The 20,992-nt window shown below is 42.3% G+C and overlaps 1 protein-coding gene across 7 annotated transcripts in view; it reads right to left on the reverse strand.

Moving 5' to 3' along the window:
- The window catches only part of LOC126295142 (sorting nexin-13-like), a 324,588-nt gene that overhangs the window by 168,402 nt on the left and 135,194 nt on the right, over window positions 1-20,992 (reverse strand). For 4 of the 7 annotated variants that reach the window (XM_049987425.1, XM_049987424.1, XM_049987423.1 and 1 more), the window contains exons 10-11: window positions 19,639-19,734; window positions 6,167-6,346 (exon numbers count right to left, since the gene is read on the reverse strand). In XM_049987425.1, the coding sequence (XP_049843382.1) occupies window positions 6,167-6,346; window positions 19,639-19,734 (276 nt within the window). The remainder of the gene's footprint in view (window positions 1-6,166; window positions 6,347-19,638; window positions 19,735-20,992) is intronic. The other 3 variants (XM_049987428.1, XM_049987427.1, XM_049987426.1) reach the window with 1 other exon arrangement.

Consider the following 20,992-nt stretch of genomic DNA (forward strand, 5'->3'; position numbering starts at 1 on the left):
ACATTCCTGGAGGGCGGTGGCTAAACTAACAAAATACTGTATTATTATCATTGATTGTTGGTGCCGAGCAACCAAAACTGTTCATCAAATGGTTTCGATGGAACTTGGGAGTTAGGGTTCAGGCACTCGCATATACTCCACATAAGAGTGTGAACAAGTGGTGAATGCGAAATAAAACTGTGAACAAAGTTACGTTAAATAAAACAGAAGAAACAAGACAGTTTGGTTGTATCTGTTATTATTCCACAAACTGTAAGATTTCCTATTGTTGTACGAAGCCTTTATAGATGATCTTTATGACTGCTTTGAAGGGCTCTCGTTACGAGTTAAGTTTTGGGGACCTGGTCAAAAAGGGGTAGTTCGTAGATCCTAACTACTGCAGCTATTCTGGAATCAGGTGCTACCGTGACCGTCGTGTATTGTCAATGACTTAAGGTTACCGTATCTCATGCTCTAAGATCGACACACCTTTCCACCTGGTACAACGGTGCCTCACGGCAACAACGACAATGCCGACGACGAAGGAAGATACGGTAGAGCAGCACACTGCAGCTCATAACAGCTGTAATAAACATAGCTGCAACCCTTGTATCACAATATCCAGCCACTACTACATACTACAGTCCTGTCTCAGGGATCTTCTGTCCCCTCAAAGTAGGGCCACCTGTGAATGTAGTCACACAATTCATCAACTTATCCCCAACCACAGTGTGGCAGTGTGCACTGGTGCGACCACTGAGAGCTACCTTTCCACAAAAACGGCAACTATTTCCGACAACTGCTTTGCTAACTGTTTCTGGTGACGAGCAACGACCTGACCTCCTTTATAAGCTTCGATAGAGAGCTATTTGCAGGTGACACTACCTTTCTAAATTATAATAATCACCCAAATAAGCTAAAAGATTTTCTTGGCAATACACTGGCCCAAGCATCATATTGGTTTCGGTCAAATGGATTTCTCCTGAATGGGAACAGAACACCAAACATGGTATTAGTATAAAGGACAAAAGCCCTTTTAATGATACCAGTTATATGAAGCTCTTGAGAGTACACTTTGATAACTGTCCAGGGCGCAGCACACAAAATGCATTAGCATTTACTTGTGCATAGCAGTTTACTTATTAAGATGTCTATGTTAAAACATCTTTTCCCACTTTTTCAGAGTATTATGTCTTACAGACTTAATGTCAGGGGAAACTCGAGCCATGTTAAAAACATTTTACTTCTGCAGAAGAAAGCAATCAAAGTCACTATACATGCTCTCGACATAAAACACATTGTGAGCCCTTGTTTTCTGAATGTAAAGTAGTAACAGTTATAAATTTGTATATACACCAAGTGTTAATCTATTACCAAAAATAATTTGCATGAAGTAAAATGTAGAAATAATATTCACAGTCACAACACAAGAAAAAATAAGTTTATACTACCAAAACCAATTAATAGCTATGAGCTAGTGGGCTGTAAACTATTTAATAAGATTCCACAAATGGCACAATACCTTCTAGACCGTGCTTGTTAGGAAAAGCATTAAATAAATGGCTTGTTGCCAACCCATTTATGAATTAAAAGTGTTTATCCACTGTGACACGCTGTACTGTTCTGTTTACTAATGTAATGATTACACTGTATAAAGTATTTGTTTATTGCTGTCCTCCACTTTCGTAACCCCCCTAGCCTCAAACTTCGCAATTCCCTGTCTCCAATCTGCTGTATCTCCTTCCCTACTACCACTCCAGGCTCCCACCTGAACCTACTGTCCCCCCACTCACCTGCCTAGTCCTTTCACCTTCTCTGTTCCTACTTTACTTCCCACTCCCCACTCAACATCTCTTCCGTACCCCCATTACCAACCACAGTTGAGATCACTAAACACTGCAGTCAGACTTGGTCCTCATTCAGCAAAAACGGAACCCTTACAAAATCAATCAGTCCTGTCAGTCAGTCAGTCAGTCTGAACACACACATTACATTCAAATTGATATCAAAACTTAGGTCTATGGTCCCTTTGCAGTGTAACAATTTAAGCTTCTAAGTCAAAGCAATCAAGAAATACAGCCATTTATGTCACACATTTCGATATCTTGCCAGTATCAATACCGATAACATGGAAAAATAATTAAAATTCTCAATTCAGAGGACAGATGAACCATCTACAGACCTAGACATTATAAAGTTTGTATGGACCCCACAGTGTGTGGATCCTACTTGCACTTTGCACTTAGATCCCCCCCCCCCCCCCCCCCCCCCCCTCAGTCGGGTGTCCTTTTACAGTGGTGGATGAAGCACCATAGATTGTTTTTATTTCAATTGCTATTGATCAATGTCACAACTGTTTTTATCAGCTAGTGCAATCAGTGCACACATCAGTGCTGTTGTAAGTACACAGCACCAATACTCACTGGTACGAGTAGCACGGAAGTGCCTCATTGCCCCCCACACCCCAACAGTTTAGAGGGTACACATCAAGGTTTTTCGTCACCCACTAAACAAACACTGTACATATGTAGACTGAAGTAATGAATGAAAGTTTGTACCAACAACGGGATTGAAACCCGGTTCTCCTGCTCACTAGGCAGATGCACTGACCACACCACCACCCTGGCACACTGGCTTTGCACAGCCAAACAGAGTACCCCAGCACGTCTCCCTCCTTAATCGAAATTCCCATTCGTGGCCCAGCCCACTTGGAATTCTCACTAAAATCTAGCAGCATTGCAGAGACACTCCAACTGTTTCGGAATAGGACTCCAGCGTCAAACAAAATTGGCATCCTGCCTGAAAGCAAAGCATAAGGGATTTTAATTAAATGAAACTACACAGTTCCACAGACCTTTTCAAGTCTCAAACATCTGTGATGTATGCATGCACACTCAAGTGATGAATGAAAATTTGTACCAAGCTGGGACTCGAACCCAGGTCTCCCACACAGTAGCAAAGCCAACGTGCCACAACAGTGCAGTGATTGCGCATCTGCCTAGCAGAAGACTCGGGTTCGGATCCCAGCCTTGGTACAAATTTTTATTTGTCACTTCAGTCCACATATATACATAGTGATTATAATTAAAGTTAAACTTTCAAAACAGTGTAGAAATAACACCACTGGTCAGGATGACGTCAAATTGCAATGGAATATTATCAGAGAAGGGGGAAAACGTATGGTAGAAGTAAAAGAGTAGTGTGAAAATTCATCAATAGATGACACTGTATGTGTCAGAGTACTATGTGTGATCGGGAAGTATTAAGAACGCGCTTGTAATTGTACAATGGTAGTACTTACATGCTACTGTGATGCATCTCCTTCAAAATAGTCCCCTTCTGACTGAACACACCGACTCCAACAGAGTTTTCTCTTTTGGAAACGTTCCTGGAAATTTTTTTCCTGAAGTGTATTAAGGATGATCTCCATATTTGCCCGGAAGTCTTCAATTGAGTCAAATCACTTGCTTTCAGTGAAAATTTCAGTTTAGGAAACAGGTAGAAATCCGCAGGGGCCAAATCAGCGGAATATGGCAGTTGCAGAAGCAAAAGATTTAGAATTTGGTCAAAAATTCAACGATGGAGAAGGCACGATGAGCCGGAGCATTATCATCGTGTACCACCCAATTCCTGTATTTCCACAGTGCAAGCCTTTTCTTCCGCACCTTTTTGCGTAAATGCTTGAGGACACATTTGTAGTATTCCTGGTTAATTGTCTGTCCTCCACGGGTAAATTCATGATGTACAATACCTGTAGAATTGAAAACAAAAAAATCACCAACATTGTCTTCACCTTCCACTGACTTTACTGTGCTTTTTTCGGTCGTGGTGAACTGGAGACTTCCACTGCAAAGACTGCACTTTGGTTTCAGGCTCATATCTATATACCCATGATTCATCACCTGTAATTACCCTATTTAACAAATCTGGATCAGTTTTAGTCCGATCAATCAGTTCTTGGCACACTTCAAATCGGTATAGTCAGGTGCGACAACACTTTTGTAATCAATTTTACAGAAACTTAACTTATGTACAGATGTTCAGTTAAAATTGACTAAACTGCATAGGAACTTAAGTTCATCATCAGTCATCTCCCTAAATGTAAGTCTACAATCAGAGCACACTAAGTTTAATAGTTCGTAAGTCTCAGAAGCTGATTTCCCAGTTTTAAAAAAAAAACTTGCTCACAAACTCATTGCTCTGTTTTTAAGTCCATTTTCATGCACACAGAATCCAGCAACAAGCCCTAAAAGACCTGCACTCAACCAGTTGCCACGACAAACTGAATAAAAGTAACTCACTTTCCTGTCATAGGATATTCAAGGACAAGGCAACAACTCACTCCTCACCCTCTGTATACCTGCCCACTAAACCAGTAAGCAGTACGAGATCCATTCTTAAAAGTTTCCAATCATCCCTCATACATAAATGAAAACACCTGTCATGCCCACAACCCATTGCAGCTGGTATAAATACGCTGGGTACATGGCTTCTGCACCTTTCGTGTCTGCGACGTTCGCCACGACTGTCTCAATTCAGGATCGCTCTCTGTTTGTAAACCAGTATTACAAGAACGATGACTGTGCACACGTCACTCTGCAGAAGTTCCGGACACTGAAGGGTTCGAAAAAAGGTGTCAGTCTGATGACTGTCGTGGGTCTGGATAAAATGATTCAGAAATTTGAAGAGACACATTCTTTTGGTGTGCAGCCTGGTAGTGGGAGGAAACGAATTGATTCGACGTCAGTGGAAGCAGTGGCCACAGCAGTGCAGGAGGAGACGAGTTGTGGTGTGCAAACGTGTAGTACATGGAGAATTGCCCAAACACTGGACATATCCGTGAGTACGGTGAGTAAAATCCTATGAAACATCCCCTTCTTTGCAATCCATTCAAAATTACCCATTTGCACGAGCTGGTGCCTGTTGAACTGCCAGCAAGAGAGGCCTATGCTGCAGAATTTGTTGCTCGCATGTAAGTGGACAATGATGGCCATGGAAGAGTTTGTGGACGGACGAAGCCCACTTCCATCTAACAGGATATGTCAATACACAGAATTCTCTAATACGGGCAACAGAAAATCCACACGCAAATCAAGTACCACTTCGCCCTGAAAAGGTCCCTGTGTGGTGCGTGTTTATGGCATCATGTATATTAGGGCCATATTTTTTAGAACAGACAGGCGCGTCCGGTCCTGTTATCTGTACCATCACTGGTAAGCCCTATCGGAGTGTTTTGCACAACCATGTCAGTCCAGCTCTCCAACAGTGTGGATGGGATCATTTTTATGCAAGATGGCACACCTCCGCACACTGCAAATCCAGTTAAGCAGGTTCTCGAAGTGCCATTTCAGAAATGCTACAATTATCAGCCACCATTTCCCTACAGCGTGGCTGTCGTGATCACCTGATCTTAATCCGTGTTACTTCTGGCTGTGGGGCTATCTGAAAGACGTTGTGTTCAGTGTTCCGACTGCAAACTTAGCTGCATTGAAGACATGCATTGCGCAACACATTTTGAACGTGACACCGGAAACACTTCGATCAGCTGTGGAACGTACTGTTTCTCGATTTCAACTTGTTGCAGAAAACGGTGGACAGGATATTGAACATCTTTTGCAGTAGTCACATGGAAATCAATAATCTGATTTGATTTGGATTGATGCGTTTTATGCAGTTTTTGGCTTCAGGACAACTAAAAACTAATGTGGGTGATGTTTTCATGTGGTTTTCGGCCTCAGTACAATTAAAAACTGATTTTTCCCATTCAGTGTGATATGACCTTGCTGTGGTGGGTCAGCTTACATAACTAACAATATCATTCCTGTACACTCATGAACATTGAGTAGTACAGTTTGTTTACTGTCAAACATACACCTCAGGCATTGTTGTACAATTCATTTCTCATTTGTAGTTTACCAGTATTAAATTATGATGCTTACAGCACCATTTACTGCTACAGTTTGTAACTATTTATTTTTCTTCTGCCATACGTTTCCCCCTTCTCAGATAATATCCTGCTGCGATTTGATGTCAATCTGACCAATGCTATTTCTACAGTGGTTTGAAAATTTAACTTTAATTATAATCACCCTGTATATCACAGATGTTTGAGACTCGCAAAAGTCTCAAACATCTGTGTACTTTCATTTCGTTACAAAGACAGTAAACACAGTGAATCGCAACTCACCTTCGACATTCAGGTAGAAGAAGAGATAGGCCTGTGCCCCGATGCTGGTCATGTAGTCGATGAAGTAGGAGAGTGCCACGTTGTTCTTGAGCACGACGTCCAGCGGCAGCGAAAAGAGCCGCACCCCGCCGGCTCCCCCAGAGGGCACCAGCCGCCCCCAGTCCAGCTGCGCCGGCAGGCCTGCGCAGGGGCGAGTCTGAGCTCGAGACAGACAGAAGTGGAGGGCGGCGCCAGAGCTGCCGGTCACACACCCACGATCACACACATCAAACACAGACGGGGCCCACAGCGCATGCCACAACACAGCCGAGTAGCCGGGGCGGCAGCGGAAACGTTGCACACACAAAATAAGGGGACTAACACCTTGGTGCAAGCAATAGGACACCAGCATTTATATTCCCATTACCTGTGACCAACCTCAGATCTCCAGCAGCAGAGTACACACTGGTTTCAAACTTTCCAGCAGGCAGGAATTGTGTGCCAGACCAGGTCACAAACTTCGGACATTTCCCCTTTTGTGGGCAACGCTCTACAGACTCAGCTGTCCGAGCACGACTCATGACCCACTGGTAGCAGTTACTTCTGTAAAATATCTGGGAGTATGCGTGCAGAATGATTTGAAGTGGAATGATCATATAAAATTTATTGTTGGTAAGGCGGGTACCAGATTGAGATTCATTGGGAAAGTCCTTACAAAATGTAGTCCATCGTCAAAGGAGGTGGCTTGCAAAACACTCGTTCGACCTATACTCGAGTATTGCTCATCAGTGTGGGATCCGTACCAGGTCGGGTTGACAGAGGAGATAGAGAAGATCCAAACAAGAGCAGTGCGTTTCATCACAGGGTTATTTGGTAAGCGTGATAGCATTATGGAGATGTTTAGCAAACTCGAGAGGTGCTCTGCATCCAGTGTAGCTTGCTGTCCAGGTTTCGAGAGGGTGCGTTTCTGGATGAGGTATCAAATATATTGCTTCCCCCTAGTTATAACTCTCGAATGTAAAATTAGAGAGATTCGAGTGCACATGGAGGCTTTCCGGCAGTCATTCTTCCCGCAAACCATACGCTACTGGAACAGGAAAGGGAGGTAATGACAGTGGCACATAAAGTGCCCTCCGCCACACACCGTTGGGTGGCTTGCAGAGTATAGATGTAGATGTAGACCTGTCTTCGTGGCAAAGGTCACGAGTTCCCGACCTATCCGGCACGCACTTTCTCTTCCGGGAAGTTTCAAATCGACACACCCTCCTCTCCTCTAAAAAGTGAAAATGCATTCTGGTAACAATCTCCTAGGCCACAATTAAGCAGCATCTCCACAATACCCTTTGTTCAGGAGTGCTAGTCCAGTATAATATACAAGGAAACATCTGCAAAGTTTGAAAGGTGGGAGAAGGGGTACTGTCAGAAGTTAAACTTTAGGGCCGGGTCACGCATCGTGCCCAGATAGCTCAGTCAGTAGAACACCTGCTCGGGAAGGGGAAACGTCACGGGTGCAAATCCCAGTTCGGCACATAGTTTTAATCAATCAAGAAGATTTAGCATAACATCTACTTCTATGGGTACAGTTCTAATAAGATTCCACAACAGTTTCAACACTCAGTGTGAGCTATTTCCAGGTTCACATCAGCAACAAAAAAAGCAAACAGTGTATGGTACCTTAAAACTTGAAATGGTCTTTACAAAAACCAATTATTAGCAAACCGTACAACATATACACAATGCATGCATAACAAAGGTAAATTTCAAGGAACTACAATAGCAATTTTGAAAGTGCAACAATCAGGAATATGCACCACAGTACCAAACATTTACCGAGCAAAAATTGAGGCCCCAGCACGAGCGTCTATAAGAGTCATTTTAGGAAGCACTTTTAAATATATGACACCACTAACTGTTACATGTGAATGAAGTTCTTTTATCATACTTGTGTCTGACTGCTGTATCTAATTTGCAATCTGTATCCTTATAACATGAGCTATTTTGTTATGGAGAATAAACACTATTCTCTTATGATTTTTGTCTCTGCTCAGTAGAGTCTAATGTTTCTTTTTTTATTTCCTATTGATTTCAAAGCAATGGTGACTTCATCTTCAAATACTTTTGTCTTCACTTGGAATGATCAAATTGCAATTTAAGACGAACCTGAAACAAAGCATAATTAATCTGACCACTTAATTTGCTACAGATACAACTCATCACCTGTTATTACAAATACAGAAACGTGACTGCATCATAAATGCACATAAATTTATCAACTTTTACATTTAACAAATTATTTCACATGCTTATTATTACAGATGTACTGTCTACCACCATGAACATTATGCAGCAACTGTTTTCAATTGTAGTTAGTTAGTTCTGGAGATACCACGATTTTCAGATATAATTTCATTATCATGTAAAAATACACGTCAAAATTGAAACCTCAGAACCAACAACTTAGCTTTGTAGACTGACAGTTCTCAATTCTGAAAAAGTTATTATTTCAGGTCAAATTTCTGAAACTCCAAGATACCACCCTTTTCATACCTTGTAATACTTCAAAATCCTGTTTCAGTAATACTGACACCCAAAATCTTCTGAACACGTTAATGTTCTTAGATCTCCTATATTTTGTTTTTTTACAGAAAATATTCAAATTTTGTAATGAAAAAAAAATATCAGTAACAATGGCAGAAAACCTTTTGCAATCAACATTCATATTATCATTATAATTGAATTTAGGTCACCATTATTTCAAATATGTTACCAAACTCATTCAGATTTTAAACTTCTGTTGAATAAATTACAGATGGCTGCACCCTTAGAAGCCAGGGAAGCTGTGATGAGTGTTAAGTCACACATTACAATATTACAAAGCAGTGCCTTGTGTTTCTTAATTTGCCACATGAAGTGATTGGTACTAAAAATCTGGGATGGTTACCTTTATAATTTCTCTCTTTTTCTTTGCTAATTAATATAGCTTGCTCTTGCAATTGACTGAAAACCATGAAGTGAGTCATTGGCACCAAACATGGAGACTTAAATGGCCTGACATGAGGTTACATCAGGGCATTGGACTGTGAATTCATGAGAGCACATACTATGTCAGTAATAATGGTGAAAGCCTTTGTAAACATTGTAAAGTGTACCACGCAGGAGTAGTATAGAAAATGTCAAGAACGATGTTACTGTAAGGACAAAGGCTGGTGAGCAAACTAAGAACTGAGCCTTTAATTGCGTACATGTCAGTACACGACCAGTGAGCAGTTATTACAGCGAACGTATTTCGAGACTGTATAACTGAATAAATTGTCCATAAATTACAATGCTGTATGTCCGTGTTTAACTGACACGTTTACAACTTCAAACTCCAAGGCACTTCCACTATCGAGATTCACAGTTCACAGTGACAAATGGAAGACGGAGCAGCTTGGCACGGTAAGGAACGCACAATTTGAAAACATTTCAGACTTGCAAATCTTATAATAAACACACCAGGGGATGCTGGAGTACATTGATTTTACTTGCTTGCAGTGGTATTCCACACAACAATCACAGGGCTAATGTATCAGCGGCTGTAGCCACAGTTGCTCTGAAGTCAACAGTATGTGTATATATATATATATATATATATATATATATATATATATATATATATATATATATATATATATATATATATATATATGAGGTATATTCAGCGAGACAGTGTACTGGGACCATAAAGGGGGTTGGCAGCATTGACAGTAGATGGGGGGACCCCTTACCAGAGTGAGCATTGCAGGAACACTTTAGCACATAAACTCACGTTTTCATGTCCAGTTGCATGAAAGATGTCAGTAAGAAATCCCACTCAGTTCAAGCCACACTGTAATCTGCTTCCTAATCACAGAAGGAATAATACGTACCAAACTTTTTTCAGAAATCAGATGGTTTATGGTAAAGTTGTTGCCGACAGAATAAGAGTGTTTAAGTGGTGTATGGAGTCTAGTGGGTAGGAGGCAAATGTTGATGCCAAACAGAGGAATGGAAGACCTTTTTTGCTGAAAAAAATCAAAGAAACTGTTCCTGAAGACTGCTAATTGACAGGAAATGAAATTTCTGCGATGTATACACAAATCTTTAGAACACTCTCAAATCGCACACTCACAGAAAAGCTGGGATACCGGTAACTTTGTGCAAGATAGTTTCCAAAACAGCTGACAGAGCAGTACTAGAAAAATTTGGTCACAAGCGCACGTGAGTTTCTCGAGCACCTCAAATTGGAAGGTGAGAATTTTCTGAGCTCTATTGACACTGGAGATGAAATGTGGATGGCACATTACACAGCTGACAGAAAAAAAAGCAGGCGTCACACCAATTCACCGTCTGCCAAAAAACTCAAAACCACAATTTCAAACAAAATGACCATCAATGCAGAATGATACTTCTCTACAAAAAAACCAAAAGGAGTATTAAAAAGAGGTGAATGCTGACAAGAGCAGTGTGTCCACTGCACGACAACACCCGTTCTCTCACTGCCTTAGCCAATGTTGGACTTATTTGGTTGGGATGTTGTCTCCACCCTCATAATATCTTAACACAAACTGGTACAGTGCTTACAAATGTTCGATCTCTGAGAACTACTATTCTATCTTTGACTCCCCTCATTCTCACTGCAGGTGGCTCCCTGGACTCCAAGTTAACTGCCCTCCCTTTTTAACTTTGCCTGACATCTGGTCCTCTCCTCTCCGAGAATTCAACTGCTAGTTGTGGAAGCGAGGGTAATGTTGTCACTTTCATGTGCGATTGTCAGCAGTATTGCACATTTCACAACATCAAAGTAGATGCTGGCCAGTTATTCTACCTCATAGCTTGTTAGTCTCCTTGAATGAATTTTCAGTATGTAGTCATCCCATTTCATAACTCCAAACACACTTAATCCTAACTATAGGATGTCCACAATTACCGTTCCAGTTTCAAAACACTGTCAAAAGAGAATCACTACACAGAACAATGTCAAATTGGAACCACATATTATCGATACAGGGAAATGTCATGGAACAAAAACGAACATTTGACCAATAGATGGTGCAGTTAAGTGTCAGAACATGCACACTAACAGATGCACGGAACAAGGCCGTTCTTCAGTTTGCGTCCGAGACCACGAGTGTCTCTACAAAGGGTTGCCCGCTGCAGATTAAGCGCTTTTACAAGAATGGTGACTGGTCACCAATAGCCCCGAAAAAGTTCCACTCAGGGTACGAAAAACAGATACTGGTCCAATGTCTGGTAAGGCTCTGGAGAAAATCATTTCAAAATTCAAAAATACAGGTTATTTCAAAGTGCAAAGTGGCAGAGGGAGGAAAGCAGACGATCTGACGTCTGTGGAAGATGTGGCAAAGCACTGCAGCAGGGGCCGAAAGGTGGTATCCATAAAATGCTACGAAACATCCCACATTACTATCTGTGCAGAATCACCTATGTACAGGAGTTGCTTCCTGCCGACATACAGGCGTGACGAATGTTCGCTCTAGAATTTCTTGCTTATATGGAAATGGACAATGAATGGCAATGGAACATTATGTGGGCAGACTCAGCCTGTTTCAGTGCAGTTCATAAAACTGCAGAATGTGAGCAGTGGAAAATCCACATGCACATCACACAGCAGGTCGACTGTCGTTTATCATACGGCCGGCATCTCCTTTCCGGATGGACAATTCTCGCAACTGTAAGTCATAAAATCAGGTGTCAACGGCAAAGGCACAGATATTGCGAGCAGGTTTTCTTTTTGTTTTGCACGTGGAAAGCTATCTCAAGCGATGATGTCCGTCTTTAACAAAGGACGGCAATTGCAGCAGCTCTGTGAGAGAAAATATGTGCTTGTATGCGGAAATAAGTTATCACTCAGATCACTGGCCTGCCTTTAATACCTGCAGACTTCCAAAGCATAGTTACACAAACAGTGGACACATGTACTGAGAGACAGAAGAATTACTTTGGTTTTTACTTAGTCTGTAAGTAAAACACTGAACACGGTCGTATAATACAGTTCACGTATGTGCTCATCAAGAGAGAGTACGTGCTGTTTAAGACTTTCCCAACATAGTAACTGCTTCAATGGTCCGTGGGCGTCGTGTCGTGGAAGCTGCACAATATTTCAACGAGATCTTCAGGTGCTTCCTGCTGTGTCGCTGCAACGGCTCACCAATATATACGCCGACTCACTAGAAGAGCGCAGGCACCAAGGGTTAAGGCTGTAATGTCATTGTAGACAGATCGTAGAGCACAGCAACATCCAGTACCTTCTGCCATCCAAACAGGCCATGGACTTCTTATTCTTGACACAGGAAAAGCCTGGCTGCAACTATAGTTCAATTCTTTTATCTTGGTGGTTCGCGCATGCCCGCCCCGATGCAGAAGATTGCTGCGTTGCCAGTTGTACGTGCTAAGAGAAGCAGCGCCATAGTATAGTATAGTTGCCAAACTTACGTTTAGGGGGGAGCGCGCAGTTTATGAAGTAAAGCCACCAAGGCCGTACTAACCCTTTCGCTCCTACAGAGACGTGCTCCCCGCATTGCACGATGTGCGCGATTTTTTCATCATTGCACTGCTCGCCTGTGCATACACGGTGTTTCGACTGCCTTGACACACTTTATCATTTGATTTCATAAAAACAATTTGGGCCAAAAATTTGATTATTACACATTTTCTTGACTGGTACCTCGCCCCCATAAATGAGTTAATTTTGTTTCGATGTTCAATGCAGTTATTGTGCAGCATTATATGTAGTAAACCACGAAATTTTGAAGAGTTTGCAGAGGTAGAAGTCCATGGTGTATACTTTCCGTATGGTCGATTTTAGTTGCCACTAGAAATTTCAAAAAATTACATTAAAACGAATAAAATTCATGAAGTAAGACACTTCAATATTGTTTTTAAATAAAGAAAATATTAACCACCGACCAAGGTTTGAACTCAGAATCCTTCACTCAGCAGCCATACAGTTTAACCATTACACTAATGCAGCCCGTCATTCAATGCATCTCCCAGAGGACTTTAAAATATCGCGCAAAATACCGACAAACACTGTTGGTATGACTATGAATTACTCACGTTTCGTGAAAGTACAATAGGAAATAAACAATTACTGCTGTTCTTTATTGCGAAAAAGTTCGTGAGAATGATACAAACACCTATCCTTGCTATTGCCTGAAATAGGAGGCTTATTGCTTGTTTGGTTTAATTAACTAATAGGACATGGAGCAACTGGTATAAAGAATGGTTTTTCCAAACTTTCTATAAAAGAAAGTCTGCTATCAAGACATTGCTTCTGTTCTCTTACTTTATTTACGACTGAACATTTCTAAAACTGAACACACTCGTCCGTGCTCTGCACTGCAGTCGAGCTCTGGCAACGTCGTTTTCTGTTCATTGGCTGACTGTGTTTCGTGACGGCAGATGCACAGAATCAACCTAAACTCTGCCACCGTCATAAATGATGCGCACTTTAGTGGCCCAGCACACATGCATGCAGTGTGTTGGCACCTTGTTTAAATGTGCGGACTCAGATTCTCCATCTGTGTCGACTCTCATTCGTCCGTCTGCTGCCGACAATTCCTCAGTGCGGACTTTGATTCTCTGTCTGGGTCGACTAAGATTCATCCGTCTGCAGCTGACGATGCCTCAGTACCATCAGTGCTGGTCCCTGTGCCTTGCCGAGTTGAAATCCTGTGCCTCTGTCGATCAGGTCGTTCCTTATGTGAATTTCGACTGCTTCTTTAACTATGGAGTCCCAGTTGGTGGAAGTGGATGAAACACCTTTGTCTCTCTGTAGTTCGTGCCATGTCCCGTGTCGAGGCAGTGTTCGGCCACAGCAGGCTTTTCTGGGTGACCCAGTCTGGTGTGACATCTCTGTTCGGCAAATCTATCCTTAACAGTGCGACACATCTGGCCAGTGTATGATTTCCCACACTGGTATGGGATTTCATACATCCCCGGTCTCCTTAGACCTACGTCGTCTTCAACAGAACGCAGCACAGTTTGTACATGCTGTGGTGTCACAAGGCTTAGGCCTGTCCCACCCCTCATTAAACTGACAAAGACTTATATGAAAAATTTTAAGAACAGTTGGCATTATTATGTTCTTTAAGTTAGTTTTTTGGGTTTTCATAAATACTGTGGGAAGAAAGTTTATTTATGTTGCAGATAATGTGGAAGACGTTGCTCACCGATCACCACGAAAGTTCGACATAGAGAGAAGTGGGCAAGGAATAAAACGAATGCTGGAAACTACTGCAAGCCGTGGAAGAGCCCGTGCCGGAAGGGCGTCGAGCTTCCTAGGTCATCGTCGTACAATGTCAAAGGAAGAGATATTCTGTTCTCTCTTTGTAAACAGATCGATCGAGTCTCGAAAGGTTAATCTAAAACGTGTAGGCAGGTGACACATTAGGTGGGACCCGATGCCTGTAATACTTCCACAGTTATTAAAAAGGTGTTAAACGGCAAAACCAATAGTTCATCATTTATATAGATACAAAGTAGTAAAGATATAGGAAAGGAAGAGTTGCAGCATCAGAATGAAAACTGATACATCGCTCAGCAACGAAGGAGGGCGTAAACCGTGGGCGTTACGTGGTGAAAACAAATCAACTGAAGAAACAGTACGTCTGTAATTAAGCATAAAGCCACGTAACGCTCCAACGCACTGGAGAGTGGAAGACGACACACTTTGTGTCATGTTTTTTGAACAGCCTGCCAATATTAAATGACACACCATCAACATACGATAAAAAAACCACCCCTTCGAGTTCTCTGTTTTTGAGCTTTAGTTGCACTGTGCTCGCTGTAAGACATTTCGTGGAGTATGAGATCTGTTCAAAAAAATTCTGGAACTTGGTCCACAAAATTTTTCTACGCTTCCCTTTTGCTTATTGTGCAGGTTTAAATGCATTATGGGTCTGTTTATTGGCAGGCTATTAAAAAAAAAAAAAACCATTGCGTAAAATGTGTTCTCCGCCCTCCAACGGGTGTGCAACCTATGCTCGGTCCTGTTAAAGATGACCTAGGTCTACGGAGACTAGGGAAATATAAAATCCCGTGCCAGTGTGGGAAATCATACACTGGCCAGACGTGTCACACTGTTAAGGATAGATATGCCAAACAAAAACATCACACCAGACTGGGTCAGCCAGAAAAGTCTCCTCTGGCTGAACACTGTCCTGACACGGGACACGGTATGAACTACAGAGAGACAAAGGTCCTTTTGTCCACTTCCACCTACTCGGACTCCCATCATTAAAGAAGCAGTCGAAATTTGTATAAATAATGACCCGATCAACAGAGGCACGGGATTTCAAATTGGCAAGGCACAAGAAGAGCACTGGTGGTACTAAGGCGTCGTCGGCCACAGACGGACAATTCCCAGTCGACCCAGACAGAGAATCAGAGCCCGCACATTTAAACACGTGCCAGCACACTGCCAACATGCGCACTGGGCCACTATCTGAAGTCGGGCTTTTCCCGCATCGCGAATGAGAAGCCTGCAGCCTGTTTGTACGGCAGAGGCCACCGGATGTCATCGTGCTCTACGATTGTGTAAGATTACACTACAGCCTGAACCCTTGGTGCCTGCGCTCTCCTAGCGAGTCAGCGTATATGTTGGTGAGCTATTGCAGCAACACGTCAGTAAGCACCTGAAGATGACAAGCAGCTGTCTTGTCGAAACATTATGCAGCTTACACAACAATATCCGACGTGACACCAGTGAACTGTTGAAGCGAGAGAATACTTGACAAGTAACATCATCAGCACCTTATAAACTGTGATGTAGCAATTACAGGGTATATACATGGACAAGGAAAAAAAATTCCCGGATTTTTCCCGGATTTCCCGGTTGACAATACACTTTCTCCCGGGTTAAATTACATTTTCTCCATGTTAAGTGACAGTATGCCTTTCCTCGGCACTGTAAAACATATTAATTCTTTGAATGTTTACGGTTTTCTACACAGACGTAGAATTTCCCGGCACTTTAGAAAATGAAGCTCTGGGTGGGGGGACATACGTTTTGGAAAGATCTTTGATTTGCAGCAACATTAGTGCTGCATATTTCCGTGTTAAAAAGGTATAAATTCGAATTTCACCAAACACCGCATGTTACTTTCCGAAGCACTGAAATTGAGATTGCGATGAACTTTTGTAAGCCAGTCAGCTCATGTCACGTGATCTCGTCAGCTGATGACAGCACAGGACACGTGATGTAGTCAGCCAATAGCAAGATCACTCGTAAGCAGCGTGAACACACTTCTCCTGTGGGGAGTGGAAATGGCCCCATTCCATCGACACACTTTTTGTTTCGGGCTCAAAAGGTGAACCCAGGTTTCATTACCTGTCGCAATCTGGGACAAGGCGGCCTCGTCCTCAGCTTCAGAATGTTGCAACAAACTGAGACTAATGTTTTTTCTGTGCAATTTGTGATCCACCATTAGACACTGTGGAACCCATCTAGCACACACTTTTGAGTATCCGAGAGAGCGGATAATTGCATCTACACTTCCGTTGTCGATTGACAGCTGCAGCACCGACCGCCAGGTTTTAATGCGTCTGTCCTCGCGAATGACATCAGCTTGCTGCAACACGTCTGGTGTGATAGCTGCGGATGTGCTCCCTGACCCCTGCAAATCGTGGAGCTCCGACGAACCACCTTCTGATAAATTCACCCTCCGTGCCCAGTGACTAACTGTGCTTCTGTCGACAGCAGATGCTCTGTAGACTTTGTACAAGCATTTGTGAATATTGCCCCACAGTTTCTTTCTCTTCAGTGAGAAATTCAATGATGCCACCTTGCTTGTAATGTACATCACCTACAGATGTTATTTTGAAACTCTCCTGCAGCTAAGCTATCTGTCAGAAGTGACAGAAACTTTGCGCACTCACTCAGTAGACTGCAAATAATACATATGTAACATTTCACATTCGTAGCATTGTTTTAAGCTGAGGGGGGAAAAATGCAGTGCTTTACTTTCTGAGCAACTCTCGTATCATTTACCAGTCGGTTAGCAATGGATACCGTTTCTCTTTAAACACACACACTTAGTTGTTTAAATATGCACATAAAGGTATGTATATGTGTACACATACAAAAAAAAATTCAACCTCTACTGTAAATTAATTTATTAAAAAATAATACAAACATTTTGTTTGGACTGGACAAATTTTGTATGTTTCTTGTCCGAAGTGTGGACTGTAGAATCAAACTTTTTCCAGAAGTCACATTTCCTCTTATGGAGCAAATTTGCAATTGCATACAATGCATTACTTAATTTTTGCCTGACACCCTCCGCAGTTTCACGGTTGGAGGCCATCTGATGCCGAGAGTTAGTTATCTTTCCCCCAGTCAGTGTTACACTAAAATAGCAAGCTACTGCACCGAATGTCAATGGTTTACACTCGTGTGTTTTAGTAAGAGGAAATCAGTCAACGAGTTGGAAGTGACTTCACCACCACTGTTCTCAGACTTGCCATGCTCTTGCCACTACTGGGTGTCGTTAAGTCATTCCCTATTTTTAAACAGTTATAATTCCTTTATTTATGAACCACTTTTCTTAGAACTACTTTTTTCTTTAGAAACAGCACTCCTTGAAGTAGTGTCTAACATTCCTCTCCTCCCCCCCCCCCCCTTTTGTTTCAGGTGGAAAGCGCCGCCTGTGTTGAGTGTGGACGAACGGGTCAAAATAGCAACTTGTCACGAGGTCTGGGGATCTGTGGTGCGAGTACAAAGGTGGTGGAGGACTGAACATGGGATCCGTTCAACACTAGAAGCAGAAATAGTAAAAAAATTACCATTCCAAATTACTAACAACAGGGAGTGGTGTCGGTGCAACAAGATTGAGAAGATTGTCAACTTTCAGGACCTCATGGGATGTTAACAGAGTTTGTGAAATCTTTAAGAGGAGCTGTGATCGCTGTGTCGAATATCTAGTGAAAGTAGTCTTTCACCTTATGCAGTTGGAACAATTCTTAAGGAAGATCTCACTTTTACACTGTGGAAGCATATTATGTGCAACAATTGTTTTCTGATGACTGCGACAGAAGACAAGAGTTTGGAGAAACTTTCTTTGGTCAGAATGACGGTTGGCGTGAATTTTTTGAGAACCTCCTGTGGACTGATGATGCAGTTCTCCACACTGGAAGATTTCAAAACAGGCATAATTGCCATCAATGGGCAGCCAGAAGTGCACACAAATGTGTTCAAAAAGTACAAGGGTTTCCAAAGGTGACAGTGCAGTACGATATCACGTAATCCGAAAATGTCAGTCCTCTCCTCTCTCTGTGGCACACGACGAATCGTGAAAGATATCTGGAAATGCTGTAAGATTGTGTATGCCAGGAATTTTACAATGGAACAGACAACAGTTTCACTTCATGCAGGACTTAGCACCTGCACCTTTTGCAAGTGGTGTTCGCAAATGGCCGCACAATCGTTTCCCTGGGCGTCGGGTCGGCAGAGGTGGTGCACACGAATGGCCTGCCCACAGCCCCAATTCGATGCCTTCCGATTTTTTCCTCTGGTAGTGGACTACGGGGAAGGTTTACAAGAAAAAAATCGCAGAACGTGGACGAATTGGAAGCAGTAACATCTTCGGCATTAGCCAGTTTTCCACCCAATGTGTCGCAGGCAGCAGTTCGTTTAAAAAAAAAAACGCATAGAGAATGCTGGAGCTTATGTGGAGGTTTAAACTGGTGTCAGACGCAACCTCAGAGTGGTGTTTTTAACAAAAGTAGTTCTACGAAAATTAGTTTATAAATTTAAAAAATTGTAACTATTTAAAAATAGGGAGTTACTCATCAGACACCCTGTACGTTGGTAGAAAGCCAGCGAGTACAGCAATGATGTACTCGAGGTACCCTCCACCACACACCATCTGGTGGCTTGCAGAGTACAGATGTAGATGTAGACTTAACGGTGGCACCTCCGTTTGTACTGTACACAACTCTCAACATCAGACTCTTACTCAGTCTGTTTCTGATCTCTAGCACAGGTACATAGAGACAGTTTGAGTTGAAACTAGTAAGTCTTTGTACATTCCGATGTCTTCAGCAATAGGAGATGAAATGATAAAACAGAAAAACATGCCTCAGACAATGGCCTATTGCCAATAAAACAAAAACAAAAAACAAAATCACCGAAGACCCAAAGTATATTCATCCACAGAATTGAAGCACCAGCCCACTTCCCCAAGCAGAGCACACAGAAAAGGCAGCCGGATATCCCTCCACTGGTACAAGCAAACAGGTGAAGCCACAAGCAGACACCCAAAGCACCACATTTGCAAAGCAGACACAGAGGAGCAGAGCAGCCGAGCCCCTCCGACAGCTACGACACTGACAGGAGAGAGAGAGAGAGAGAGAGAGAGAGAGAGAGAGAGAGAGAGAGAGAGAGAGAGAGAGAGAGAGAGAGAGAGAGAGAAACACACACAGACAGATAGGCAAATTCAGCTCTCTTGCCGTACCTTCTGGCGAACCCGAGTCCGGGGGCACGGGCACGGGCACGCCCAGGCTCCCGTCCACACTGGCACACGTCGGGGTGCAAACTACCCCATCCGATCCTGCACATGGCCACAACTCTGCTGAATGGCCAGCTGTGTTACTCCTAAGTACTAGACCGTACACTAAAACTACATACTAACACTACACAGTACACCACGACACCAGCTACACGTAAACTACTCACAACTATAAACACTACCGACACAGCACATATATCGACAGTTGTAATGACCCGATACGTCGAATTATATTACGCACAGTGTTATTTATGACAAAAGGAAAAATCGCATCAGAAAACAGTAAGATTACAAAGACACACAAAGGCTTCAGGAGATGAAATTTCAGTACTGATTGTATTTACATACAAAGGTAAACACCACTAACCCAGTTTTCACAAGTATCAGTTCCTTCCTCAGACAGGAGACATGGATAGCTTGGAAAGGAATGAAAGGTCGCTTAGGCCCCAGTTCAAGAGAAGGAAAGCCCTTGCGCATGTGTGGGTTTTTAGCTTTATATATTACTAAACACCTTCTTTTGAGGAATGTATGAATAAAACAATATTGTACACTACAGGTAAAACGAATGAGGCAGGACTATTTGAAATAAACTGGCCTTGTGTTTGAGATGATCTGAATCTCCATTTAAATCTGCTTATATACTCTGCAAGCTACCGTACGGTGCACAGCAGAGGGTATCTTGTACCACTGCTAATCACTTACTTTCCTGTTCCACCTGGAAATAGAGCAAGGAAAAACGATTGTCTATAAGACCCCATTAGAAGCATAATTTGTCTCATCTTGGTGAACCAGAAACATATGTTAACAGTAGTAGTAGCACTGTGCAGTTGGTCTCAAGTATCAGTTCTTTAATTCCTGCAATAGTGACTCACGAAGAGTATATTTTCTCCCGGGTAGGGATTTCCATTTGAGTTGACGAAGTATTTCTGTAATATTTTCACGCTTATCGAACCTACCGGTAACAAATCTAGTGGCACACCTCTGGTGGGGATCCCAAACACTCAAGCATTACTCGAGAATGGGTCGCACTAGTGTTCTATATACTGTCTTCTCTACAGATCAGTTACACTTTCCCAAAATACTTGCAATAAACAAACTCGAGCATAACTAACAACTTGGAGTGCTCATTCCATTTTGTATAAAATTGCAATGCCTAGATTTTTAATTTATGTGACTGTGTCTGTCAGCACACTACTAATGCTGTATTACCATGTTATAGGATTGTTTTTCCACACTAATTTACATTTAGAAAAATCACATCCAAAAGAAATTTTTGTCCAACTCATCTCGTATCCCCCTA

The sequence above is a fragment of the Schistocerca gregaria genome, chromosome 11, assembly GCF_023897955.1.
Source record: "Schistocerca gregaria isolate iqSchGreg1 chromosome 11, iqSchGreg1.2, whole genome shotgun sequence".
NCBI classification, from domain to species: Eukaryota; Metazoa; Arthropoda; class Insecta; order Orthoptera; family Acrididae; genus Schistocerca; species Schistocerca gregaria.